Here is a 23,247-nt window from a genome sequence, read left to right as displayed (position 1 = left end):
CAATGTTTGTTCAAACAGTAGAAGCTTGGAAAAATGTTTTGGAGCCCAGCTCAGATGTTAAATCTCAGTTTTACCATAAGAAGCTAAGCTTGTTTTTGCCTTATTGCATAACAATTAAACCATAACTGAGAAAAATATGAAACCTTTTGGTTTAAGTCAGTGGTGTACTGTAAATTGCGGGAAAAATATGGAAACCACCAGAAATAAATAGATGTACCACTTTCCTGTTTAGAGAAGAATAAATAGGGTAAATGCATAGAAAAAGATGCCCTTCGCTAAAAAATTGTGAGAATTTCACCAGAAGCTCTGTTCCACCTCTAGAACCTGCTGTTGAAATTTCGTGGCCAGTTTCATTAAGGTCGCTGCCATAAAAATGATTTAAATACAAGCTACCTTAAGGTAATAAAGGTAATATTGGAAGAGATACAAAAGAACATTCAGAAATAGGATAACTTTCCGATCTAAAGCTTAATAAAGTGGAGATGCATATATGTACACAATCATCATCAAACGAACCCCCGGCTTGAACCACACCCCACCTTCCTCATGTAAATAAAGAAGGTTCAGAATCTTGTTTAGGTGAATGTGGCCTAATATAACTTCTTCTTCTTCAGCACTAACTTGTGTGTACATCCCATGAAAAGTTGAGAATTTAACTTAATGCATTGCATTCGTGTATAGCTGAACCTCGCATACGGAACTTACGAGCTCCACCCAGTGCCAGAAGAAGGAGTCATAGCTGAGCTGCAACCCGCCAGAGCCGAGCCCGAGCACGTCGAAGACCAGTTCACTACCTCCCCTCGTGAAGGCAAGCCCCGGAGCATAAATTCCTATCTGTAACTACTTGCCATATATTTGGTTTCTTGATTGTGCATTTACGTTTTTAGGAATTGATTGAAACCATAGATGCATAAATTAGTGCCCTTTGATCTGAACACTAGTATGATAGGTCGAGTAGTTGCAATACTTAATAGGACTTGGTAAAAGTCGAGTCAATATTGATTGACTGTCACTCGCGAGTTATAGGAGTTGTTTGCTTTCCTTTTGTTACAACTATAAGGACGATGGATGGGGTAGGGCTCTGTGAACTATTTTGGTGGTCGATGGATTGCCCCGTCTGTCTACATGAAATTGGACTAAGGTTGAGATGTGATAGTGTTCGTGATCAAGTGTTTGAAAGTACTAATCTCATACCTAGTATGGGATGGGGAAGCCTAGTACCTGATTGAACTAGGACGTGAGCGGTTTGTTCCACTATCTCTGGAACGGAGTTCCCTTGCGGCCGCATGTGGTGACAAGTGCAGTCGTAGAACGGCAGAGGCCGGGGCTATGGAGCCTTGTACCAAGGGAAGTGGGTCTAACACAGGTCTGTGAATTGATGGGGACGACGGACAAATGAAGCGACGCTTCGTGGTGCGCGGATGTCGTGAGATTAGGGTCGCCATGCATGGTTAAGAAATTTGAATCAATTCGTCTGCCTCTCACAGATTGGGACTACTTGATCGCTATGCTACACTGAGTAAGAATAGATTTGATGATGATGTTAATATTGATGCTTGTCATAAATTGTTTGAGGAAATTATGCTTGTTTAGTATAGTTGCTAACTTAGACAGGTAAAGGAACTTAGAACCTATGGCTAAAATATTAAAAGTAAGGACCTACTCTAGTCGCTTTTGGCAAAAGCAAACCCTAGAGCCAAAAAACTTGCATGTCTAGGTGTGGGTGGATTAGTACCACCGGTTGGTTAAGTCTTGTTGAGCGTGGTCGCTCAGCCTTGTTGTGGCATATCTCTTTCAGTTGATGTTGACACCTCTGAGCTTGCTGCAAGTGGCACTTAGCCTCCCCAGCTTCCTCCTAGGTGGACAGTTGAGTTGGATCACTCCTCGGACGGCGAGGATCGGGATCACTAATGTCATGATTGGCTTCATCATGATGTCCGGCAACGACGTTAGCTTCCATTTGTTTATTTCCGCTGTTTAAACTCTCTATGTTTGAATTTCAAACTCACTATTGTAATAATCTTGCTGCACTTGTTTAATTTGGATGATCTATTGTAGTCTCTGGAACCACTCACCTTCATGTGAGCTATGCTTTTTCGGTCCTATGAAGTGGTTTATCGGATGAAATCCGACGGTCTGCCAAGTTAACTTAATTAAAGTACATGATCGCGTGTTAGGCGCCTTAATTGTGCTTTAGCTAAGTTAATTTGAGCTGTTCCGCCATAAATCAAAGAATATTATTTCTTTAATCCTAAGGGAAAAGTGTTTGTCACTCGTAATGGGGTATTTCTTGAGAAAGAGTTTCTCTCGAAAGAAGCTAGTGGGAGCATGGTACAACTCAAAGAAATTCGAGAGACACTTGAGTATGTTTCAGCTCCCCATGAGGAGCCACAACAAGTTGAGCTAGTGAATGTCACTGGTGAAACTTGTGCGCTCGAACCACGAAGATCCATTAGGGTGAGCCGCTCAAAACTAAAGTACACGCTACTAACTACCAGGCAGCATGACATATTGTTGTTGGACAATGATGAACCCAATAACTACACAGAGGCAGTAATGGGTTGGAATCCGAAAGATGGCTTGATGCCATGAGATCTGAATTGGAGTCCATGAGAGAAAATCAGGTTTGGAACCTGGTTGATCCACCCAATGGCGTGAGAGTTGTTGAGTGTAAATGGATATTCAAGAAAAAGATAGACGCTGATGGAAATGTTCACGTCTATAAGGCACGATTGGTGGCAATAGGTTTTCGTCAAATTCAAGGGGTTGATTATGATGAAACATTTTTGCCCGTTGCTATGCTAAAGTTTGTCCGGATCCTTCTAGCAATTGCCACGTATTATGACTATGAGATATGGCAAATGGATATCAAAACGGCTTTCCTAAATGGAAACCTAAGTGAGGATGTGTACATGATAGAACCTAAAGGTTTTGTTGATTCTAAAAATGCTAGAAAAGGATGTAGGCTTATGAAGTCTATATACAGGCGAAAGCAAGCATCTAGGAGCTAAAATCTTCATTTTAATGAGGTGGTCAAATCATTTGGCTGCTCACAAAATTTGGAAGAACCTTGTGTTTACAAGAAAACCAGTGGGAGCGCACTTGTATTTCTGATCCTATATGTGGATGACATACTATTGATCGGAAATGACATTCCTATGTTGGAGGATGTAAAGGCTTCACTGAGTAAGAGTTTCTCTATGAAAGACCATAGAGAGGCATCTTACATATTGGGTATAAAGATCTATAGAGATAGGTCTAAGAGGTTAATTGGATTAAGCCAAAGCATGTACATAGACAAGGTGTTGAAATGGTTCAACATGAATGAATCCAAGAAATGATTCATACCTATGTCTCATGGTATTACCTTGAGCATGAGTAAGTGTCTTTTGACACCTGATGAGCAAGAAAGGATGCGTGATGTGCTGTATGCTTCAGCCATTGGTTCCATCATGTATGCCATGTTGTGCACGCGCCCAGATGTCTCCTATGCTGTGAGCGTCACAAGCAGATACCAGTCTAACCCGGGTGATAGTCACTGGGCCGTTGTAAAGAATACTCTAAAGTACTTTACAAGGAATAAAGAGTTGTTCCTAGTTTATGGAGGTGTGGAAGAGCTCATTGTAAATGGTTACACAGATGCTAGCTTCCAAATCGACAAGGACGATAGTAAATCCCAGTCAGGATACATCTTCTGCCTGAATGGTGGGACGGTGAGCTGGAAAAGTTCCAAGTAAGAGATAGTCGTAGATTCAACAACATAAGCCAAGTACATTGCTTCTTCAGAAGCCGCAAAGGAAGTTGTATGGATCAGAAAGTTTGTTTCTGAGTTAGGCGTGGTCCCTAGCTGCTCTGACCCAATTGACCTATATTGTGATAATAGTGGTGCAATCGCGCAGGCTAAGGAGCCTAGGTCACACCAAAAGTCCAAACACATACTACAGCGCTATCATTTGATTCGAGAAATCATCGATCGAGGAGATGTGAAGATATGCAAGATGCACACAGACCTGAATGTGGTAGATCCTTTGACAAAGCCTCTCCCTCAAGCGAAGCACGAGGCTCATACAAGTGCCATGGGCATGAGATGCTGGCATGATTGACACTCGTGCAAGTGGGAGATTGATGAGGATGTATGCCTGAGAGGCAATCATAGGATGATGACATCCCAATGCAATCTGCACATTTATTGATTCGTTCCATGACATTATCAATAGAATGTGATTGGGTGAAAATGTGATTCACTTGTGAAACTTCATATCTTATATTGATGGTGTATTAAACTGAGATCCCCAGCTTATATTTCCATCATGAGGGACAGTGGTGTAGTGAAAAGCTGGCACATGTGTCATATATGATCAGGTTTCACAAATCATAGTGATATAGGATATCGCACTGACAATGTGAACGTATGTTATGAACACATTGTCGGATAGACCAACTACGAAACACAGCGAATACATTTATGCTATCGGTGAGTCTCGTAATGACACGCATACTAAAGTCCATAGACCAGAGATCAGCGTAGAGTCCTGGATTGTGGAAGAGCATATTTTGGGGTGCCAAACGCTATTCCATAACTGGGTAGTCATAAAGGTAGTTTTCGGGTATGTTCTGAAACAAGTCGCAGGGTGCGTCGAGCCAAGATATAATCTGCCCCTCCCACATTAGGGAGAGATGCCTCTAGGCCCTCTCAATGTGTAGGAACTGAAAGTGCATGGCCATGCCATGACTAATGGTTAGTCAGTGAAATAAGTTCTACACGGAGCAAGATATGGCCAAGTTGACAAGGGTAGTACTTCACTCGCCTTGTACTTGGCTAGGTGTCATGTGGCAGAAGGATACAATATTGGTGAGTGTCACAGGTTATGCAGGATATGATCTTCGTAGACCTTCGGGAGTTAGTATGTCTTGCTAGAGACCAATGCTAACTGTTGACTGGAAATGGTTTCCATGTCATGACTGTTGGTCGCCTGAACCTACAGGGTCACACACTTAAGGAGAGGGAATTGAACAACTTAATTGGATTGAGTCCAGGACATTGCGGCGTATAGCTATGGTGATTATTGACTCTAGTGCAAGTGGGAGACTGTTGAAGTATGCCCAAGAGCCAAGAGGAGATCAGCCCAAATGGCCCATACGGATGGCCCATTAGCTGGTCTATAAATGCTAATCACTAGACAAGGGAATGGTTAACCCTAATTAGACTTTAGCCACCGCCACGCCTGGACATGCTGGTGGTTGGGCTATTGTGCGTGGTTGCCCTGCGTGACTGTTGCGAGCTACTGCGAGCTGTTGCTGTCCATCGGAGCACGCCGTTGAGTGCTAGCACACTCCGTCGTGCCGTTCATCTCTCCGGACGTGTGGACTTCTGTAGAAGTGCTGCTCGTTTGTGCACTACATCAGGCCGTACGACTACCTCCCCGATGTCAGCTACATCGACTACTCGCACTTAGTCAAGTCTTCCGCTGCGCCGGCTGACGGGAATGTATAAGATCCTTGATCCTCGATCCTCGACTCGTAAGTGATCCTGTGCTAGTGTGGTTATTTTTTATTTGCGCTAGAGTAGCGTTCCGCATTTCCTAACACTGACTTGGTGCATTGTGAACCAAGGTAGAGTGCCTGGCCACCCAAGTTCTCCACCTTAGTCCATCGGCCAGGGATGGTGGTGAGGTCTGCCTCAAATACATCAAACCTGAATGTCTTGTCGTTGTCTCCCAGCCGAGCATTTTCTGGATAGCTCATCCACCACCTCACCATCAACAGCCTGCCATTGGATTCTGCAATGTATCGCATCACCAAGTATTCTGAATCACGCCCAACTCCTTCAAAGTATATTTGCTGCTGCCACTGATGGTAGGTACTGTATATTTGGTGTTGCTTGGGGTCGTCCGCGATGCACTGATAAAAGAAATTTGGCTTGCTGAGGCCATCGACATCGAGGTTGATGATGTGAAGCCTTCATAGACAGTGAGGGCGTAGAGCTCCCCGTGGAAGAAGGAAATATCACTGATCATCATCGTTGGAAGGCCCCCAGGCCTCTCCAGAGGCAAGCTAATGCTGATCGCATCATAATCCTTGGAAGGAGAGATAGCAAGGCTGAATCCATCCTTAATTATGATCGCAACAAGGGGATCTGGCGTCAAATCGAGTGGCAAGGACAGGATCACCTTAGTGTGTGTCTTTCGGACGTAGGACTGATCATAAGCTAAATTTTCGAGCGCTCGGCTCACAGCAGGGGCCAGCTTGGGCAGATGGAGCGTGAGGCTGGAGAGAGGGTTCATGAGAGAGCATCCACCATCGCCGTGCATGAGGAAGGCCAAGTTGTCGACGGAGAGGTAGCAGAAGATGCCCTCGTGGAGGATGGGCGCGCAGCGGACGGGAGTGCCGTGGAGGTCGACGAGGGTTCCATCGATGAGGGCGAGCCATGGGAGCAGCAGTGGCAGCGGCTTGTGCCGCTGGGGCTGGGCGCCCATGCGCCAGGGGTGGCAGATGGTGCGGAGGTGGACGCGGTCGGCAAGGGATGGAAGGAGATGGAGGACGAGGCCCAGGAGGTCCGACGGGAGCTCTTCCCACCTACGACGGCAGTGCCATCTGCTGTTCCTCGCAAGAACAACAAAATCCTCAGTTCCAGTAACAAATTCAGATAGATCTTGAGGTTTGAGAGAGAGCAAGAGCAGTACCCGTACTTGGATCTCGTAGCGCGGTGCTGGTGGGGGGATTGAGGCAGGCCGCAGGGGTGGCCGGGCGGCGGCGGCATGCTGGCATGTAGCTGTAGGGTTTAGGAGTGAGGTGCGTTCACTCAGTGAGGAAGGTGCGGCTGGAGCCGGCTGGAGCCGAGCACAAAATGGTTGGGGATGCGAGGATGATTAATGGGCTGGAAGCATGCCTGGAACAAGAACGGCGGATTCACTTACGAGGCCCAAACAAGAGGCCCAAACAAACAGGTACCATATCCATTGGAAACTAGAGCCGCTGTGCAACCTTAGAAACTTTGAATCAAGACCACAAGATGCTCATCCAATGGATAGGGTTAGAGATGGGGTTAATTTGCACTTAAGCGCCCGCCGGCCAGCAATGCAAAACGGTATTTTGCAAATCCCCCCCTGGCCCCTGCCCCCTCCAAACCCTCCTGCCATGGAGTCCAACGCATGTGGCATTTCGTCTCTCGCGTGGACAAAACGTGCCGCCTCCATGGACCCTATGCACGGGTAGTGGACAGACGCCCTCTCTCAAATGTTGCCATTGATCCTGCCGTCGCCGTTGATTCTATCTCCATCGACACCAACGATGCCGGACTTACAGTAAGAAGTTTTGAGGCTACCGCTATGGATCATGCCGTCATCACCGTCGACGCCGGAGTTGGAGAACTCACAAAAAGAAGGTTCCATGCTGCCAGCGTTCCGGTGTCCAATGCGCCATGTGTAAGCAATATAATCACGCAAAGTTCTTTATTTACACCCGATTGCAAAGAACATTTGAAGCCTGTGGGGGGAATGATGTTTGATACACTCACAGATGTGGAGAAATTTTACAAATCGTATACACATGAAGCTGGTTTCTCTGTTCGTGTTGGTCAGCACAAGAAGCAAAATGAGGAAATATTAATCAAGTGGTATTATTGTTCAAGGGAAGGGTACAGAAAGGACAACGTAAAAAATATTATTGATGAATCTGGAAAAAAGAGAAAGACATATAATGTGATGGAAATCAGATTTGGTTGTGAGGCACATATTGTTGTCAAGCTTGGCAGTGACAAGAAGTATCGGATAGCTTCAATAGTTGAGGAGCACAGCCATGGTTTTGTGTCACCAGATAAGAGGCATTTGTTAAGATCCAACCGTAATGTTAGTGAGAGGGCAAAGAGTACTTTGTTCAATTGTCATAAGGTTAGCATTGGCACCTCACAGGCATATAGACTTCTCCATGTCAATGAGGATGGGTTTCAGAATGGTGGGTGCACGCTGAGGGATTTGCAAAACTATTACCGTGACCTTAGGACCAAAATCAAGGATGCAGATGTACAAATGTTTGTGGCACAACTTGAGCGAAAGAAGGAAGTGAATCCTGCCTTCTTTTATGACTTTATGGTGGATGAACAAGGATAACTTGTTCGTGTGTTTTGGGCAAGATGCCTTATGCAGGAAAAACTATAGTGTTATTGGTAATGTGGTTTAGGTAGATTTTTGTGCCATTTACTGGAGTCAATCATCACTTGCAAAGTATTTTTCTAGGGGCAACATTCTTACCAAATGAAAAGATCGAGTCATATTTATGGTTGTTTAACACCTTTCTTAAGGCTATGGGTGGAGTAGCACCTCATCTAATCATAACAGATGAAGATGCGAGCATGAAAGCTGCTATTGCTCAGATTCTACCAGATACAACTCACAAACTTTGCATGTGGCATATCATGGAAAAAGTACCTGAGAAGGTCGGGCCCTTTATAAGAGAGGATGAACAATTCTAGGATAGACTAAACACGTGTGTTTGGGGCTCCGAGACTTCAGATGATTTTGAGTCACAATGGAATTCTATCATAACAAATTTTGCACTCATGGAAAATGATTGGTTTTCCACAAAGTTTGCCATTCGTCAATCATGGATTCCAACATACTTTATGGACATACCTCTAGCAGGAATCCTTAGGACTATGTCATGATCGGAGAGTGCAAATTCTTTTTTCAACCATTTCATTCATCGAAACTTGACCTTTGTTGAGTTTTGGCTAAGGTTTGACACAGCTTTGGAGTGCTAGCGCCAAGAGGAGTTGAAAGCCGATAATGCAAGTCTTCAGACCAGTCCTAAATTGATGACACCATGGGCCATGGAGAAGCAATGTAGTCTGATATATACACATGAAGTTTTCAGTAAATTTCAGGGAAAAATCGTAGCTGAAAGAGACCATTGCATTATTCAAGGCATTATAGAGTCTGAAGATATAAAATTTGTCACCATCAGCAGTTTATCTGGAAAAGAGCGAGTGGTTCAGTTGAACAAGTCAAACATGTTTGGTAGGTGCTCCTGTAAATTATATGAGTCCTATGGCATCACGTGCCATCATATCATACAAGTGCTTAGAGCCGAGAAGGAAAATGAGTTACCATCGATTTATATTATGAAGCGATGGGAGAAAAGATGTAAAAGGTGTGTATTGTATGATTTTTTTCTATGGCTATTTTGTACAATTGTCTTGATCAGATCTTCAATTTTATAGGGAACTATTCTTTGATGAAGAATGTAACCTACTAGATAAAATGCCTTAAGATCCTATGAAGGTGGAATTGCGGAAAAAGATTTTAGATTCACGCAACAAGTTTGAAGATCTTATTCAAATGGCCAAGAACTCTGAACAAGGGATGGACTTTTTATTTTCTAGTTTATCCAACCTAGTAGAACCTCTCCAAAAGATCATGCCTACTATGAGAGTTAATAAAGTAAAATTCCAAATAAAGTCGATATACATCTACCAAATGATATCAAGTTGAAAGGAAGATGAAAAAGAATTAAGAAGAGCAAGGAGATGAAGGTTGGAAGCAAGGGTAAAAGGAAATGGATGTGTAGAAAATGTAAGCAAGTAGGGGATCATGATGCACGCAATTGCCCAAACAATATTATTGGCTGATATTTCAAGTTCGTGTAACCTTTTAAGACCTTCTGGAATGCTTCTTGTAAACACTTTTTTTACTAGTGACATCATTTAGCTTATTGCTGCCAATTTTCAGTGCTTCAGTGCATTATACAACATGGACATGGAGTTCACTGCAATTTATTTGATCAGTGCATTTGCATAAATGTCATTGCATTTACATCCTTACATAGAAGGCAGTACATATTGCTCAGATTCTACCTCATACCGCTCAGGTTGGATATATTGCTCTGTGCATTATACATAGAAGTCAATACATATTGCTCAGATTACACATAGAAGGCTTTTGTTCAGGCATTACACGGAAGGCAGAATTGGCATTGGCATTACACAACATCGAGCCACTGCCCATCTCCGGCGACATGGCCGCACCACCCTAGCCACTGTGGATCTCTATGCTCGGGTGGTGGTGGGTGGCGATTGACAAGCTCCTCGAAGGCAGCTCAGTCACCAGGCCAGTAGGGCAGCGCCCTAGCCATGCTGGGCGGAGTGGCACGCCACGGACGGAGGGGCACCGATGGGCCAGCACGCCACAAGTGGAGGGGCGCCGACAGGATGGCACACAATGGGCAGAGGGGTGCTGATGGCGCCCTCACCAGGCCGGCGGAGCAGAGCGCCACGGGCGAAGGGGCGGTGGCGAATCGCCTCTCTTAGGCAAAGGGACCGGATGGATGGAAGGGGCAGGGGGTTTGGAGGGGGCAGGGGCTAGGGTGGATTCGCAAAATACTATTTTGCATTGCTGGCCGGCGGGCGCTTAAGTGCAAATTAACCCCATCTCTAACCCTATCCATTGGATGAGCATCTCGTGATCTTGATTCAGAGTTTCCAAGATTGCACAACAGCTTTGGTTTCCACCAAACACGGTGCCAAACAAAATAGGCATTTGGTCGGCCCAATTGAGAAAAAAAAAATATGCCGGCTGAACATTATTCAGTGATTGAGTCTTTTGCCCAGCTTTGATTTCCTTTTTTTTAAGAATAAGAACCGCATTAATTCCCCTAATCTCTTCCCCTGGTTACTAAAACAATATTTTGCTAAAGTTAGCTAGTCAAATTTTATTTCATTGTAACGCTAGCTAGTCAATTTTTCTAATTTGCCTAAACTAACCGTGACGAAGCTAGTTACAAACCAAACGTAACCACCTTGATGACGTCCATATCACCTAGTAATCTCTACATTTCTCCCTGATCAGATACTCAAGAAACACAAAACCATTCTGCCGTTCCCTTCGGAGTTCCGACGCTGAACCTACTCTTGAGTCCATTCACTCTTTTGTTTTGACACATGAAACTGCTACGCGGATTTGCTTTCCACAGCAAAGCAGTATCATTTTGAACCGCAGAAGTACAAGGGATGTCAAAAGTGCAATTCGTTGCTAAATGTGCTGAGTAAAAGTGTTTCCTAACGAGCTAAACAGTCGCCATTTCATCAACAAACAAAGGTCCTTAGATTTACAACTCCACCAGGGCACAAGTACTGTATATGACCCCAGCATGGTTTAACGTAGCTCACATCGCTGGGTATCGTTGCGGATGCTAAATCCATTTGGTTTTGTTAGGTTGGCGTCGCTACCCCCTTGGAGGCATCATCTTGCATGACATTCTCGCTCTACCTCCGCCGGCTCCGGATTGTTAGACAATTAGTGATGTGCATGTGTTCTTGGTGACCTTTTCTCCAACAGGAGTCGTTTTAGGTCGTGTTTAGTGTGGTGGTGATGCTGGGTTTCTTTTTTTCTTTTGTTGTGTTTCTGTTGCTGGTCACTTGTAGTGGTTCTTGTAACTCTGCGCTTTGGGATCTCTCCTAAAGTTACTTCGGTGTAATTCTCTTCTACTTAATGAAAAACATGCTATGCATGTCTTAAAAAAATATGACTCCAGTCGCTTCACAACGTGGTGCCTCTTTCAGAAGCACTGAGTCGTTTCTATTTCTGACCAATTTGTGTTTGTCGAAAGCATCTTTCGTGGATCTACAACCACAGAAGCCTACTCGGATAGTAGTAGGATACTGGTTTGCATACAGTGGTGGAGGTAACACATGGACATGTCAGAATTGCCTGGAAGACTATATATCCGATCCAAAGCCTCCTTCACACATCACACTAGCCCGAACAAGCACAGATGCTAAAACGCAGTAGTCAGATCTTATAAAATTCTTACAACCAAATGCTGACCTAAAAGAACCAATTTCTCATAGCTTGCAAATAAAGAGTCTAACAAGCATAGAGATTCTACCTTGTGCTTAGCTTGGTTCCACTGATCACTGTGATGTTGACACAGTAAAATATCATCTCACAGTAGGTTGCGTTACATGTCACCTTCATGACTTCATCCCTCGATCTGACCGTTGCATTAAACTACATCGTCACTGGCTGCGCACCGAAGTTGAGTCCTCGGCCGTGCACCATCACCAGCTAGCAGCAGCGCACCACCTCGCCACCTCCAGCATCCGCACTCGCGCCAATTTTTTTATTTTTAACTTTTTTAAAGATATTTTTAAAAATAATCCCTCCCCAACTTTATTTGCAGAGCGTGACCTTTTTTATCGCGCCGTACCCCGTGGTGTGGCAGTTAGCCTCTGTTGCGCCACTGCATGTACCTGGCCAGCCACGCCAGCGTGGCTCTTACTGCCGTGCCACATGCACTGGCGCGCCAGACCGCATGGCGCGGCAGCGCCTACATCCAGGCCAGCGCACGCCCTTCACCTTCCCTCTCCCTCCTTTCTTCTAGCTATTGCCCCTGCCCGACCCGCTCCTGTTTGCCCCCCTCTCTCCCCCCCCCCACCACCACGATGCCCCCCCCCCCCCCCCCAAAAAAAACAAAATCTGACATTTTGGGTGGGAAAAGTGGGGGAATCGATCCCGCGTCTTTGGGAAGGTATTCCTCCACTTTTTTTTCCTTATTTTACCATTACATTTTGTAGATATATGTACAATTAGGTTAGGTTAGGGTAAGATGTTGAATGTTGAATCAATGCAAGTTCATGTTGATAGATTGGAGTCGCAGTACAGTTGTAGGTATCGTTCTGCCTCCATATTTGAGGTTTAGAAAATGTAACATATGCTTAATTTAAGATTTTGCTAATGATTTAGTTGGAGGCATGCAATGTAGATGAATGATAGAAGTCTTGTAGTGGTGGTTAGACGTAGTCGTTGGCAACACAATGGTATTGTAGAAACATCTTAATTCATGTTTGGTCACTTGTTGTGTAGGTGTGATTTCGACGATCGTGTATGAATACAAGCGGCGTATGGGCTATATGCAGTACCCAAGTGAGTTGGATGTGGATGCTCACGTACCTCCAGCCATTCCGGTCCCAGATTGTAGATGTGGCGTGCCAGCAGAGGTGAAACAATCAAGGCATCCAAAAATCGCCGGAAGAGCCTACTATGTGTGCAAGTGGAAGTTTGATCCTATGCCTGCAAGCCCTTGTTATTTTGTGGATAGATGGACTCGAGGAATATGATCCTAGGATCCGCCTATTCCCGTATGACAGGATGAAGCTTGAACCATACCATTAGTTTATGCGTTGGGTTCCTCCTCCACCAAACCCAGCTCCAATGACCGAAGAGAAGAAGCAGGAGGCTACCTGCAGGCATGTGAGGGATTGTCCCTTGTGCAAGTGTGGAGTTGCTGCTAACCTTATGTGTTCTAATGTAGGGGTTCCACCTAAGTTCACTCCATTTTTCCGATGCTCGCTAAAGACACATGTAAATTTTGTACCATAATGTTACAATCTCATGCAAGTCGCACTTGTATTTTTTTTAGATATAGTGTATAATCTTGTCATTCTTTATAATCAGGACGGATGGCCACTATGTGATTTCAATGAGTACATCCATGGGCCTACGCTGTTGTGTTCAACGGAGAAGCAAGTGCAGGAGTTCGAGACTGGTAAGGCACCATGGCCATGTGAGTCATATCTTAGTGATAGATGTAAGTGTGGTATATTATCTACACAAGATGTGGTTCTCTCCGAGCTTGGCTATGGGTGGTTTTGTGGCAATGTATATGGTGAGTATTGGGTGAGGAACTATTCACCTTTTTTGTGATGGTTTGTGTCATTTTGCATTGCTACAAATTTTTAACAATTTGAAGCCTTTTTGTAGGAGGGAAGGACATGCGATTGGGAAGAATTTTATGGTCACCATGATCTAATGTTAAAGTTGGATCGTACATCGGAACCATGGAAGTCAAGAGAAACACAAGCTTTGAGAGATAAGATTAGGTCTAAGTATGATGTGCCTATACCTGACAGTGACTATACTATAGGGGAAAATATACCAAGATATGATTCACGAGACTGGAGTGAAGCCTAAAGGACTTTATGTGGTGGAAAATATACCAAGTATTCACAGTCTCCAACTGAAGATGAGAAGAGAGAGAAGAGGAGGAAATTGCAGAAGGAGAGGGAGTTGGAGAAACAGAGGTTGAGGGAGGAGCAAACTCGCACAAGTTTTGTTGTTGATCCAAATGCAAAATATCCTAAGGGTTCATGGGAAGAATATTTCATCAGGTTCAGGCAAGGAAGAGGAGAATTGAAATGGAAGAGTTACAAGAAAGGGTAAAAGAGGTACAGATGGAGGTGATGAAGGCACTTGTTGCTGACTTACCTATTGGCATGGCGTTTGACAAGAACAAAAGTGCAAGGATGGAGAAGAAAAGATGGCAAAGGAGGCACAAATGGAGGCGGTCAAGGCACTTGTGAGAGAGCTGCCTCAAGATAAGGCTAATGTGGACAAGAAAGGGAATGGAGTTGTTATTGTGGGGGATGATGATGATGGGTGGGGTGATGATGATTTACCATTTGAAGGTGACTCCGACTAGATGAATGTGTTCGTTGAGTTAGTACTTGTATTTCGTTATTTGAGAACTATGTTTATTTGTGAGAACTATGTTTATTGTTGAGAATTATGTATCCATGTGATGTATTCATTGTATTTGTCTTGCATTGAACCATGTGTTATGTTATTTTGCACGATGTTTGGTATAATTTGAGATGTGTTGCTTGAAATTATTTGTACGTTGCACACATAATTGTGTAATTATGGGGTACTGTAGATATTAATAATTGAGGATACAATATTTGAAGTACATAAGTAGATGACGAGCTACCAAAGGGTAATACAACATTCAAAGTAAATAAATGGATGACAAACTACCAAATGGTGGTACAACATTCATAGTATAGAAATAGATGATGAACTAGCAAATGATGCAAGACAAGTACTTAAATATTTATATAAACTACGACTACTACCAGTAGTAGTTCCAGGTACCGTTGGTGGTATGAAATGTCAATTCACATTCCTCTCCCGTTCCCGTTGTAGTTGTTCCTCAAGTTGCCTGATGCGATCAGTCATTTCGTCCTTCTCTTGTTGAAGCTAGGTCACTTGGTTATCCTTCTGCATGTTCTCTTGCAACAACTGATTTATCAGATGATGTTTCTCCATGTTGTCCTCTTCCAATTGTTGTTTGATGAGATTAAGATGACGAATGTACTCTTGGAGATGTGGTTCCATCTAGCCATCTATCCAATAAGTGAACCTGCAATTGTTGATCTGCCCAACAAGTTTAAAGAAATTAATGAAATGCTTGAAAATAGAACATAATCGATGAATTAAGAATGTAACCTTGAAGTGCAGGCAACGGAAGAAACGTTGCCCAGCATCACCAAAGAGCTTGAACTTGACTGCTGCCTCTTCACCATGTCGGCAAGTAGGCCAATAGTCACATGGTAGTGGATTATGGGTTCCATAATAATTCTTAGTGGTGACATCTAGATTTGGATGGGGAGGAGGTGGATCCAAGGGACCTTGCATCTATGCCATGGATTTAGTGCTCTACTTGTGCTAGGTGATGAACTTGGAATACAGGCAAGGTTTGGTTTTATAGGGGTCCAAGACTGAGTTCTAGATAAGTTGAGGATTTTATATTGCATTGCAAACATTGTTTATCCAGTTGATGTGCCAAAGCACTGAAAAGGTTCGAGCTGCATCTGAAAAGGCTAGGGTCTCTGAAAAAGGCAGGCGGTCCTAAAAAGGCTAGAGCTACACTACAAAGTATAGAGAGGCCTAAAAGGCTAGCGGGCTCTGAAAAGTCTACTAAAACGCAACGATGTTGTAGGTATTGTTGCATGACACTACGATAACACATGCAACATCCAACAACATTGTTTTTGACATACACAATCTATTACATTTTGCAATGCATGTGTGGCTCACTTGTTTAGTAAACATGTTAAGCCTTACTAAATCTAACATGCCTTAGGTAAAGGAAAATAGCTAGTTGCAGTACCATAGATGTATCATCTAGTAGTACTAACTTTGGGAGTACTGGGATGGTCCACCTTGTGAGTAGCCACCACCACCAGATGATGGAGGAGAGGGAGGCCTATTCTTCTTCATGTGGTAACCGCACTTGCACCATGGATCTGGGCATATTGTGTTGGAGGCATGCCCTAGAGGCAATCGTAGAGATGATGATATTCCATTTGTATCCATGATTTGTATATTGTGTTCATTGAATATCCATTAAAGGCTACTTGAATTGATTTGCAATTATGTGAATTGTATGTGAAACTTTTTCTTGTATGGTTATTCTAAAGTTGTCCCTAGTCGGAGTTCATGTGAGGACACACATGAATATTAGACTAGCACATGTATTAGTTGATGACTATGTTTCACAAGTCATGGACAAGGAGATGTTGAACTAATAATGTGGACACATGTGGAGACATGTGCTAGGACTGACCCAACACGAGAAGTAGTTCTCTCTTTAAACAACATATACGCTTTGTCCTTAGACCTGAGATTGTCGCATGTATTCTAGATGTGGATCGACCTACTTAGGGGCTATCAAACACTACGCCGTAACAGGGTAGTTATAAAGGTAGCTTTCGGGTTTGTCAAGAAGCATGCTATGAGACATGGTCAATCAAGATGTGATTTGCCCCTCTCTCATTGAGAGTGATATCTCTGGGCCCCTCGAGTGATCGGATCTGAAAATGCATGGCCATGCTACGTACGGTTAAGAGTTAACCTACAAAGGGATTCCGGATCACAGGATCGAGAAAGAGCGGTCGGCTTGAAGCTAGACCAAATATCATGAGGTAAAGGGAATAGCATGTATATTATGTTGTGATGGTTCGTCTGATATGATCTTCGTGTGTGTATAGGAGTTGGCACGTCTTGCTAGATGCCGCTACCGACTATTGGGCCGAGTAGGAGTACTTGGGCCATGTCTATACGTATCCGAACCCATAGGGTCACACACTTAAGGGGCTAGAAGCCCAATTCGGATCTGATTCGAGTTGGATTAGGTTTAGAAGTACTAATGGGCCTCGGATCCAGAGGCCCGTCAGGAACCTCTATAAATAGAGGGGTGGGGGCACCCTAGGGTTCACACCTTTTGGCGAAACACACCTGCCGCGCCTCCCACGCCCTCGCCTGTTGCAACTCACGGATCTAGCAGTCTGGCTTACGACGCTTCCTCTCTGCATGTGTGGATACCTTGGAGGTGTTGCGCCTGCAGCACTTGGACGAGCCGCCGACGAGCCACGACGAGCCGCGGCACCGGAGGCGATCTTGTTGCACGTGGACGAGCTGCTGAGGAGCTGCTGGACGTGGACGTGATCGACTACGTACGACTACGTTGATCGACTACGTACGACTACGTGATCGTCTTCACTGCATCGACGCATATCTACATCTTCCGCACCAGTAGTGCGTCGAGTGGTAATCCCGTGATCCTTATACGGCAGTTCTTCCTGGTTATACGCGGTAGAATTTTTGAATTGCGCTAGTGTAGCCTACCTCGTATCCCAACAGTGGTATCAGAGCTGTAGCTGTTTAGTTTTGGATTCGGGATGTGTGTATATGGAGATATGCGAGTTTTCCGTTTGATCTATGTCCTGGTTTCGTGCCCTTGCTGCAATGGTAGTGTAACGACATACTCCTACCGGTCGGTTTCCGCCATCGAAGTTAAGTGATACACGTAAATCCAATTGCAGTGAGCGAAGATCAATATGATTGGTCGAATCGAAATCCAGGGTCATACGCCAGACGCATTAGATGTGCAATAGTAGATGAGATCTACTGCCGGGGTCGGGTTTTTGCCGTATGCGTATGCTTCGGTAAATCAGCCGTAACTTTTCGGTACGATCTCGGATCGGAGCGAATTTTATATGAAAATTGATCTACAGAAAAAGTTACACATGAAATTCAACCGCTTCGTCGTTTTCGGTGAAATTAGATTTCCCAAATTTGGCTTGGAAGATGGAGTTTCGAGCATCCGAAGTTTGGAACGTTAGGGCGCCTAACTCTATTTTGCAGGATATATGTATGTATCTTGTGATCAGTATGGCCCCCTTGTGTATGTGATGCATGTGTGTAACTCATTTGTGACTTGCGTGTCGCGCGTACGGCAACACGGCAGGAGCCATATGTGTCGTCACTTTATTGTATTTAATGGTCTGCGTACCAATCTGTGATGATCCAAGCAACTATGTAATATTCATTACTAGCTTCTTTACTAGCTATTAGGCGTAATAGCATGTTCTAGTTCTTGGAGGACTCATCACCAGGAGGATAGCGCACATGAAACATGGAGATGGAGATCACCATGGTGAACAGATTCTATGGAGATGGAGATCACCATATGAAAACGGGCCATATTGTGTCACAACTGTGTGAATGCTATTCTGTTTATGTTTTACTTTCTGCATGCTGTGATGTTAGAAGTAGAACGATCCCTCACAAAGTTTAAGTTAGTATGCCCTCCCAACTAAAACTTGCATCGTCCCATGTCTTGTACAATTAGTGGTGGGTCTATGAAATTAGGGTACCACTAGTTTTCCTTGACTAGACGGGTTTGTGTCGGACACTTACACGCATAAGGGTTGGTTTGCTTAACAAGGTTATCTTAACGGTTAAGGACCTTGGGGCATAAAGGTTGGGCGCCGAGATATAGAGATGTCACCCAACAACAGAAGTCATATGTGATATGATTAGCAAAAGTTGCTTACCGATCTACCATGTTTGCTAGCGGTGATGCTAAATCTCACTAGTGGACTTGTTAGTTGTGGATCCTGAATTACTAAGTTTCAATAGAGGGATATTGATTTTAGTGGGAGTAGATTCTATTAAAATAGTTTAATGTGATTTGCTCTATCATGGATACGTTTGTCTTAGTGTATTTTGCATTACTTTGTTATAGATTAAATGGCACCTAGCAGCACTACACCGTTTGCTTTGCGTTCGGTCCTTGAGAAGGACAAGTTGAATGGAACAAATTACTCGGATTGGATCCGTAACCTGAGAATTGTTCTCAGGGCTGAGAAAAAGGAAGATGTTCTAGACAACCCACTACCAGAAGAACCTGCTGATGATGCACCCGCTGCTGCTAAGAATGCTTACAAGAAAGCATGTGATGCTAACCTCGAAGTAAGCTGCCTTATGCTTGCTTGCATGGAACCCAAGTTGCAGATGCAGTTTGAAACAAACCATGAGGCGCACGATATGATCGTGGCGCTTAGAGACATGTTCCAAACACAGGCCAGGACTGAAAGGTTCAATGTGTCTAAGGCCTTTGTTGAGAGCAAGCTAGCAGAAGGCGCAGCAGTAGGACCACACATAATCAAGATGGTTGGTTACACTCAACGGTTGGAGAAGCTGGGCTTCCCACTGGGCCAAGAGTTGGCCACTGATTTCATTCTTTCATCTCTTCCCCCTAGCTATGGGAACTTCATCTCGAACTACCATATGCATGGGACGGAGAAGGGTCTGAATGAGCTGTGTGGCATGCTTAAAACAGCAGAGGCTGACATCAAGAAAAGCGCTAGTACCAGCCATGTGATGGCTATACAGAACAAGCCTAGCTTTAAGAAGAAGGGCAATTCTTGGAAGAAGAAGGGCAAGGCTGGAACGTCCAAGCCAAACCCAGCGCCCAAGGTTAAAGCTGGACCTGGACCTGCTCCAGACAAAGAGTGCTTTTACTGTCATGAACTTAGTCACTGGAAGAGAAACTGCAAGCAGTACCTAGCTTCCTTGAAGAATGGCAGAAGTAAGAGTACTTCTACCTCAGGTACGCTTGTTGTTAATGTTATAGACAACATTTTTCTCGCTGATACAATTACTAATTCTTGCGTATTTGATACCGGATCGGTTGCTCATATTTGCAATTCGATGCAGGGAATGATAAGAAGTAGAAGCGTGGAAAGAGCAGAAGTTGATTTCCGCGTGGGCAATAATGCAAGAGTTGCTGCGTTGACCGTCGGGACGATGCAACTCCACCTCCCGTCAGGATTTATTATGGAGTTGAATAATTGTTATTTCGTTCCTAGTTTAAGTCGAAACATTTTGTCTCCTTCATGCTTGATGAAGGATGGTTATTCATTTGCGAGTGAAAACAATGGTTGTGTGATATCTAAGAATGATATGTTTATGGCTTTTGCACCCATTGTGAATGGATTATTTGTTTTAAATCTTGATGGTTCATCTGTCTGTAACGTAAGTGCTAAAAGGCCTCGGCCTAATGATTTGAGTCCTACCTACTTGTGGCATTGTCGTTTGGGTCATATAAGTGAAAAGCGCATGAAGAAGCTCCATTCTGATGGACTTCTAACTTCGTTTGACTTTGAATCATACGAGACATGTGAGGCTTTCTTGCTAGGCAAAATGACCAAGACGCCTTTCACAGGATTTCCTGAGAGAGCAGTAGACTTGTTGGAACTCGTACATAGTGATGTATGCGGACCAATGAGCACGACGGCTAGAGGAGGATTCCAATACTTCATAACTTTCACTGATGATTTTAGTAGATATGGCTATGTCTACTTGATGAGGCACAAGTCTGAAACCTTTGAAAAGTTCAAGGAATTTCAGAATGAAGTTGAAAATCAGCGTGGCAAGAAAATTAAGGCCTTACAATCTGATTGTGGAGGTGAGTATTTGAGCCACGAGTTTAGCAATCATCTAAAGAGTTGCGAAATTGTTCCACAACTTACGCCGCCTGGAACACCTTAGAGAAATGGTGTATCCGAGCGACGTAATCGAACTTTGTTAGACATGGTTCGATCAATGATGAGCCAGTCAGACCTACCGTTGTCATTTTGGGGATACGCTCTAGAAACAGCAGCTTTCACACTTAATAGGGTACCATCTAAATCCGTAGTTAAGACACCATATGAGATATGGACTGGAAAGGTTCCTAGTTTGTCTTTTCTAAAGATTTGGGGATGTGAAGTGTTTGTCAAGCAACTTCAGTCGGACAAGATCACACCCAAGTCGGATAAGTGTATTTTCGTGGGATATCCAAAGGAAACTTTGGGATATTATTTCTACATCCGATCAGAAGGCAAAGTGTTTGTCGCTCGGAACGGTGTTTTCCTAGAGAAAGAGTTTCTCAAAGGAGAAAAGAGTGGAAAGACAGTGCATCTTGAAGAAGTTCAAGATGAGCCGATCGAGCAAGAATCAATGAGTGATGCTAACGTAGCAGAACAAGTTGAGATACCCATGGCAACAGAAGCACCGCCACAACCACGAAGGTCAGCAAGGCTCCGCGAAATGCGGGAAATATTATTGTTGGACAATGATGAGCCTGCAACATATGCAGAAGCAATGATGGACCCAGACTCCGAAAAATGGCAGAGTGCCATGCAATCCGAAATAGAGTCCATGGGAGACAATCAAGTTTGGAACTTGGTTGACCCGCCTGATGGTGTTAAAGCCATAGAGTGCAAGTGGATCTATAAGAAGAAAAAGGACATGGATGGAAATGTTCACATCTATAAAGCACGACTTGTCGCAAAAGGTTTTCGACAAGTTCAAGGAGTTGACTACGACGAGACCTTCTCGCCCGTAGTGATGCTTAAGTCCATTCGGATTATTCTAGCTATAGCTGCATATTTCGACTATGAGATATGGTAGATGGATGTCAAGACAGCTTTCCTGAATGGAAACCTAGCTGAGGACGTGTATATGATACAGCCCGAGGGTTTTGTCGATCCGAAAAATGTTGGAAAGGTATGCAAGCTTCAGAGATCCATTTATGGACTGAAGCAAGCATCTAGGAGTTGAAACATTCGTTTTGATGAAGTGGTCAAAGGGTTTGACTTCACCAAGAACGAAGAAGAGTCTTGTGTTTACAAGAAGGTTAGTGGGAGCTCTATAGTATTTCTAATCTTATATGTGGATGACATATTACTGATTGGAAATAACATTCCTATGCTTGAGTCCGTAAAGACTTCACTGAAAAATAGTTTTTCGATGAAGGACTTAGGGGAAGCGGCATATATTCTGGGCATTAAGATCTATAGAGATAGATCGAGAAGGCTTATAGGTTTCAGCCAAGATACTTACAATGACAAAGTGTTGAAACGGTTCAGCATGGAAGAGGCAAAGAAAGGGTTTTTGCCTATGTCACATGGCATACATCTCAGCAAGACTCAGTGTCCTTCGACTGCTGATGAGCGGGATCGCATGAGTAGAGTACCATATGCCTCGGCTATTGGATCTATCATGTATGCAATGATAAGTACTCACCCAGATGTTTCATATGCGCTAAGTATGACAAGCAGACACCAATCTGATCCAGGTGAGAGTCACTGGACAGCGGTGAAAAATATTCTTAAGTACTTGAGAAGGACTAAAGATATGTTCCTCGTCTATGGAGGTGAGGAGGAGCTCATTGTAACAGGTTACACCGATGCTAGTTTCCAAACCGACAGAGATGATTCAAAGTCACAATCAGGATTTTTGTTCACGCTAAATGGTGGTGCTGTTAGTTGGAAGAGTTCCAAGCAGGAGACGGTGGCCGATTCTACGACAGAAGCCGAGTACATCGCGGCTTCGGAAGCCGCGAAGGAAGGTGTTTGGATAAGGAATTTCCTCATTGAGCTTGGTGTGTTCCCGAATGCGTCCAGCCCATTGAATCTCTACTGTGATAATAATGGGGCAATTGCGCAAGCAAAGGAGCCAAGGAACCACCAGAAGAACAAACATGTAATGCGGCGATTTCATCTCATTCGAGACTTCGTTAACCGGGGTGAGATCAAGATATGCAAAATACACACGGATCTGAACATTTCTGATCCGTTGACGAAACCACTCCCGCAGGCTAAGCATGATGCGCATGTAAGAGCTATGGGTATTAGGTACCTTCTAGATTGACTCTAGTGCAAGTGGGAGACTGTTGGAGGTATGCCCTAGAGGCAATCATAGAGATGATGATATTCCATTTGTATCCATGATTTGTATATTGTGTTCATTGAATATCCATTAAAGGCTACTTGAATTGATTTGCAATTATGTGAATTGTATGTGAAACTTTTTCTTGTATGGTTATTCTAAAGTTGTCCCTAGTCGGAGTTCATGTGAGGACACACATGAATATTAGACTAGCACATGTATTAGTTGATGACTATGTTTCACAAGTCATGGACATGGAGATGTTGAACTAATAATGTGGGCACATCTGGAGACATGTGCTAGGACTGACCCAACATGAGAAGTAGTTCTCTCTTTAAACAACATATACGCTTTGTCCTTAGACCTGAGATTGTCGCATGTATTCTAGATGTGGATCGACCTACTTAGGGGCTAT

At 43.9% G+C, this 23,247-nt stretch overlaps 1 protein-coding gene and 1 pseudogene across 1 annotated transcript; one reads left to right on the top strand and one right to left on the bottom strand.

Moving 5' to 3' along the window:
• Positions 1-5,795: 5,795 nt before the first annotated feature.
• Positions 5,796-7,279, bottom strand: LOC117861820 (uncharacterized). Its single transcript, XM_072294752.1, has 3 exons — positions 7,225-7,279; positions 6,733-6,772; positions 5,796-6,576 (listed from the first exon to the last, which is right to left on the bottom strand). The coding sequence occupies exons 1-3, from the start codon at positions 7,277-7,279 to the stop codon at positions 5,796-5,798; spliced, it is 876 nt and encodes a 291-aa protein (XP_072150853.1).
• Positions 7,280-7,328: 49 nt separating this feature from the next.
• LOC140223213 (protein FAR1-RELATED SEQUENCE 5-like) lies at positions 7,329-14,472 on the top strand (annotated as a pseudogene).
• Positions 14,473-23,247: the final 8,775 nt, after the last annotated feature.

The sequence above is a fragment of the Setaria viridis genome, chromosome 6 (genome assembly GCF_005286985.2).
Source record: "Setaria viridis chromosome 6, Setaria_viridis_v4.0, whole genome shotgun sequence".
NCBI lineage: Eukaryota > Viridiplantae > Streptophyta > Magnoliopsida > Poales > Poaceae > Setaria > Setaria viridis.
This window is presented reverse-complemented; position numbering and strand designations above follow the sequence as displayed.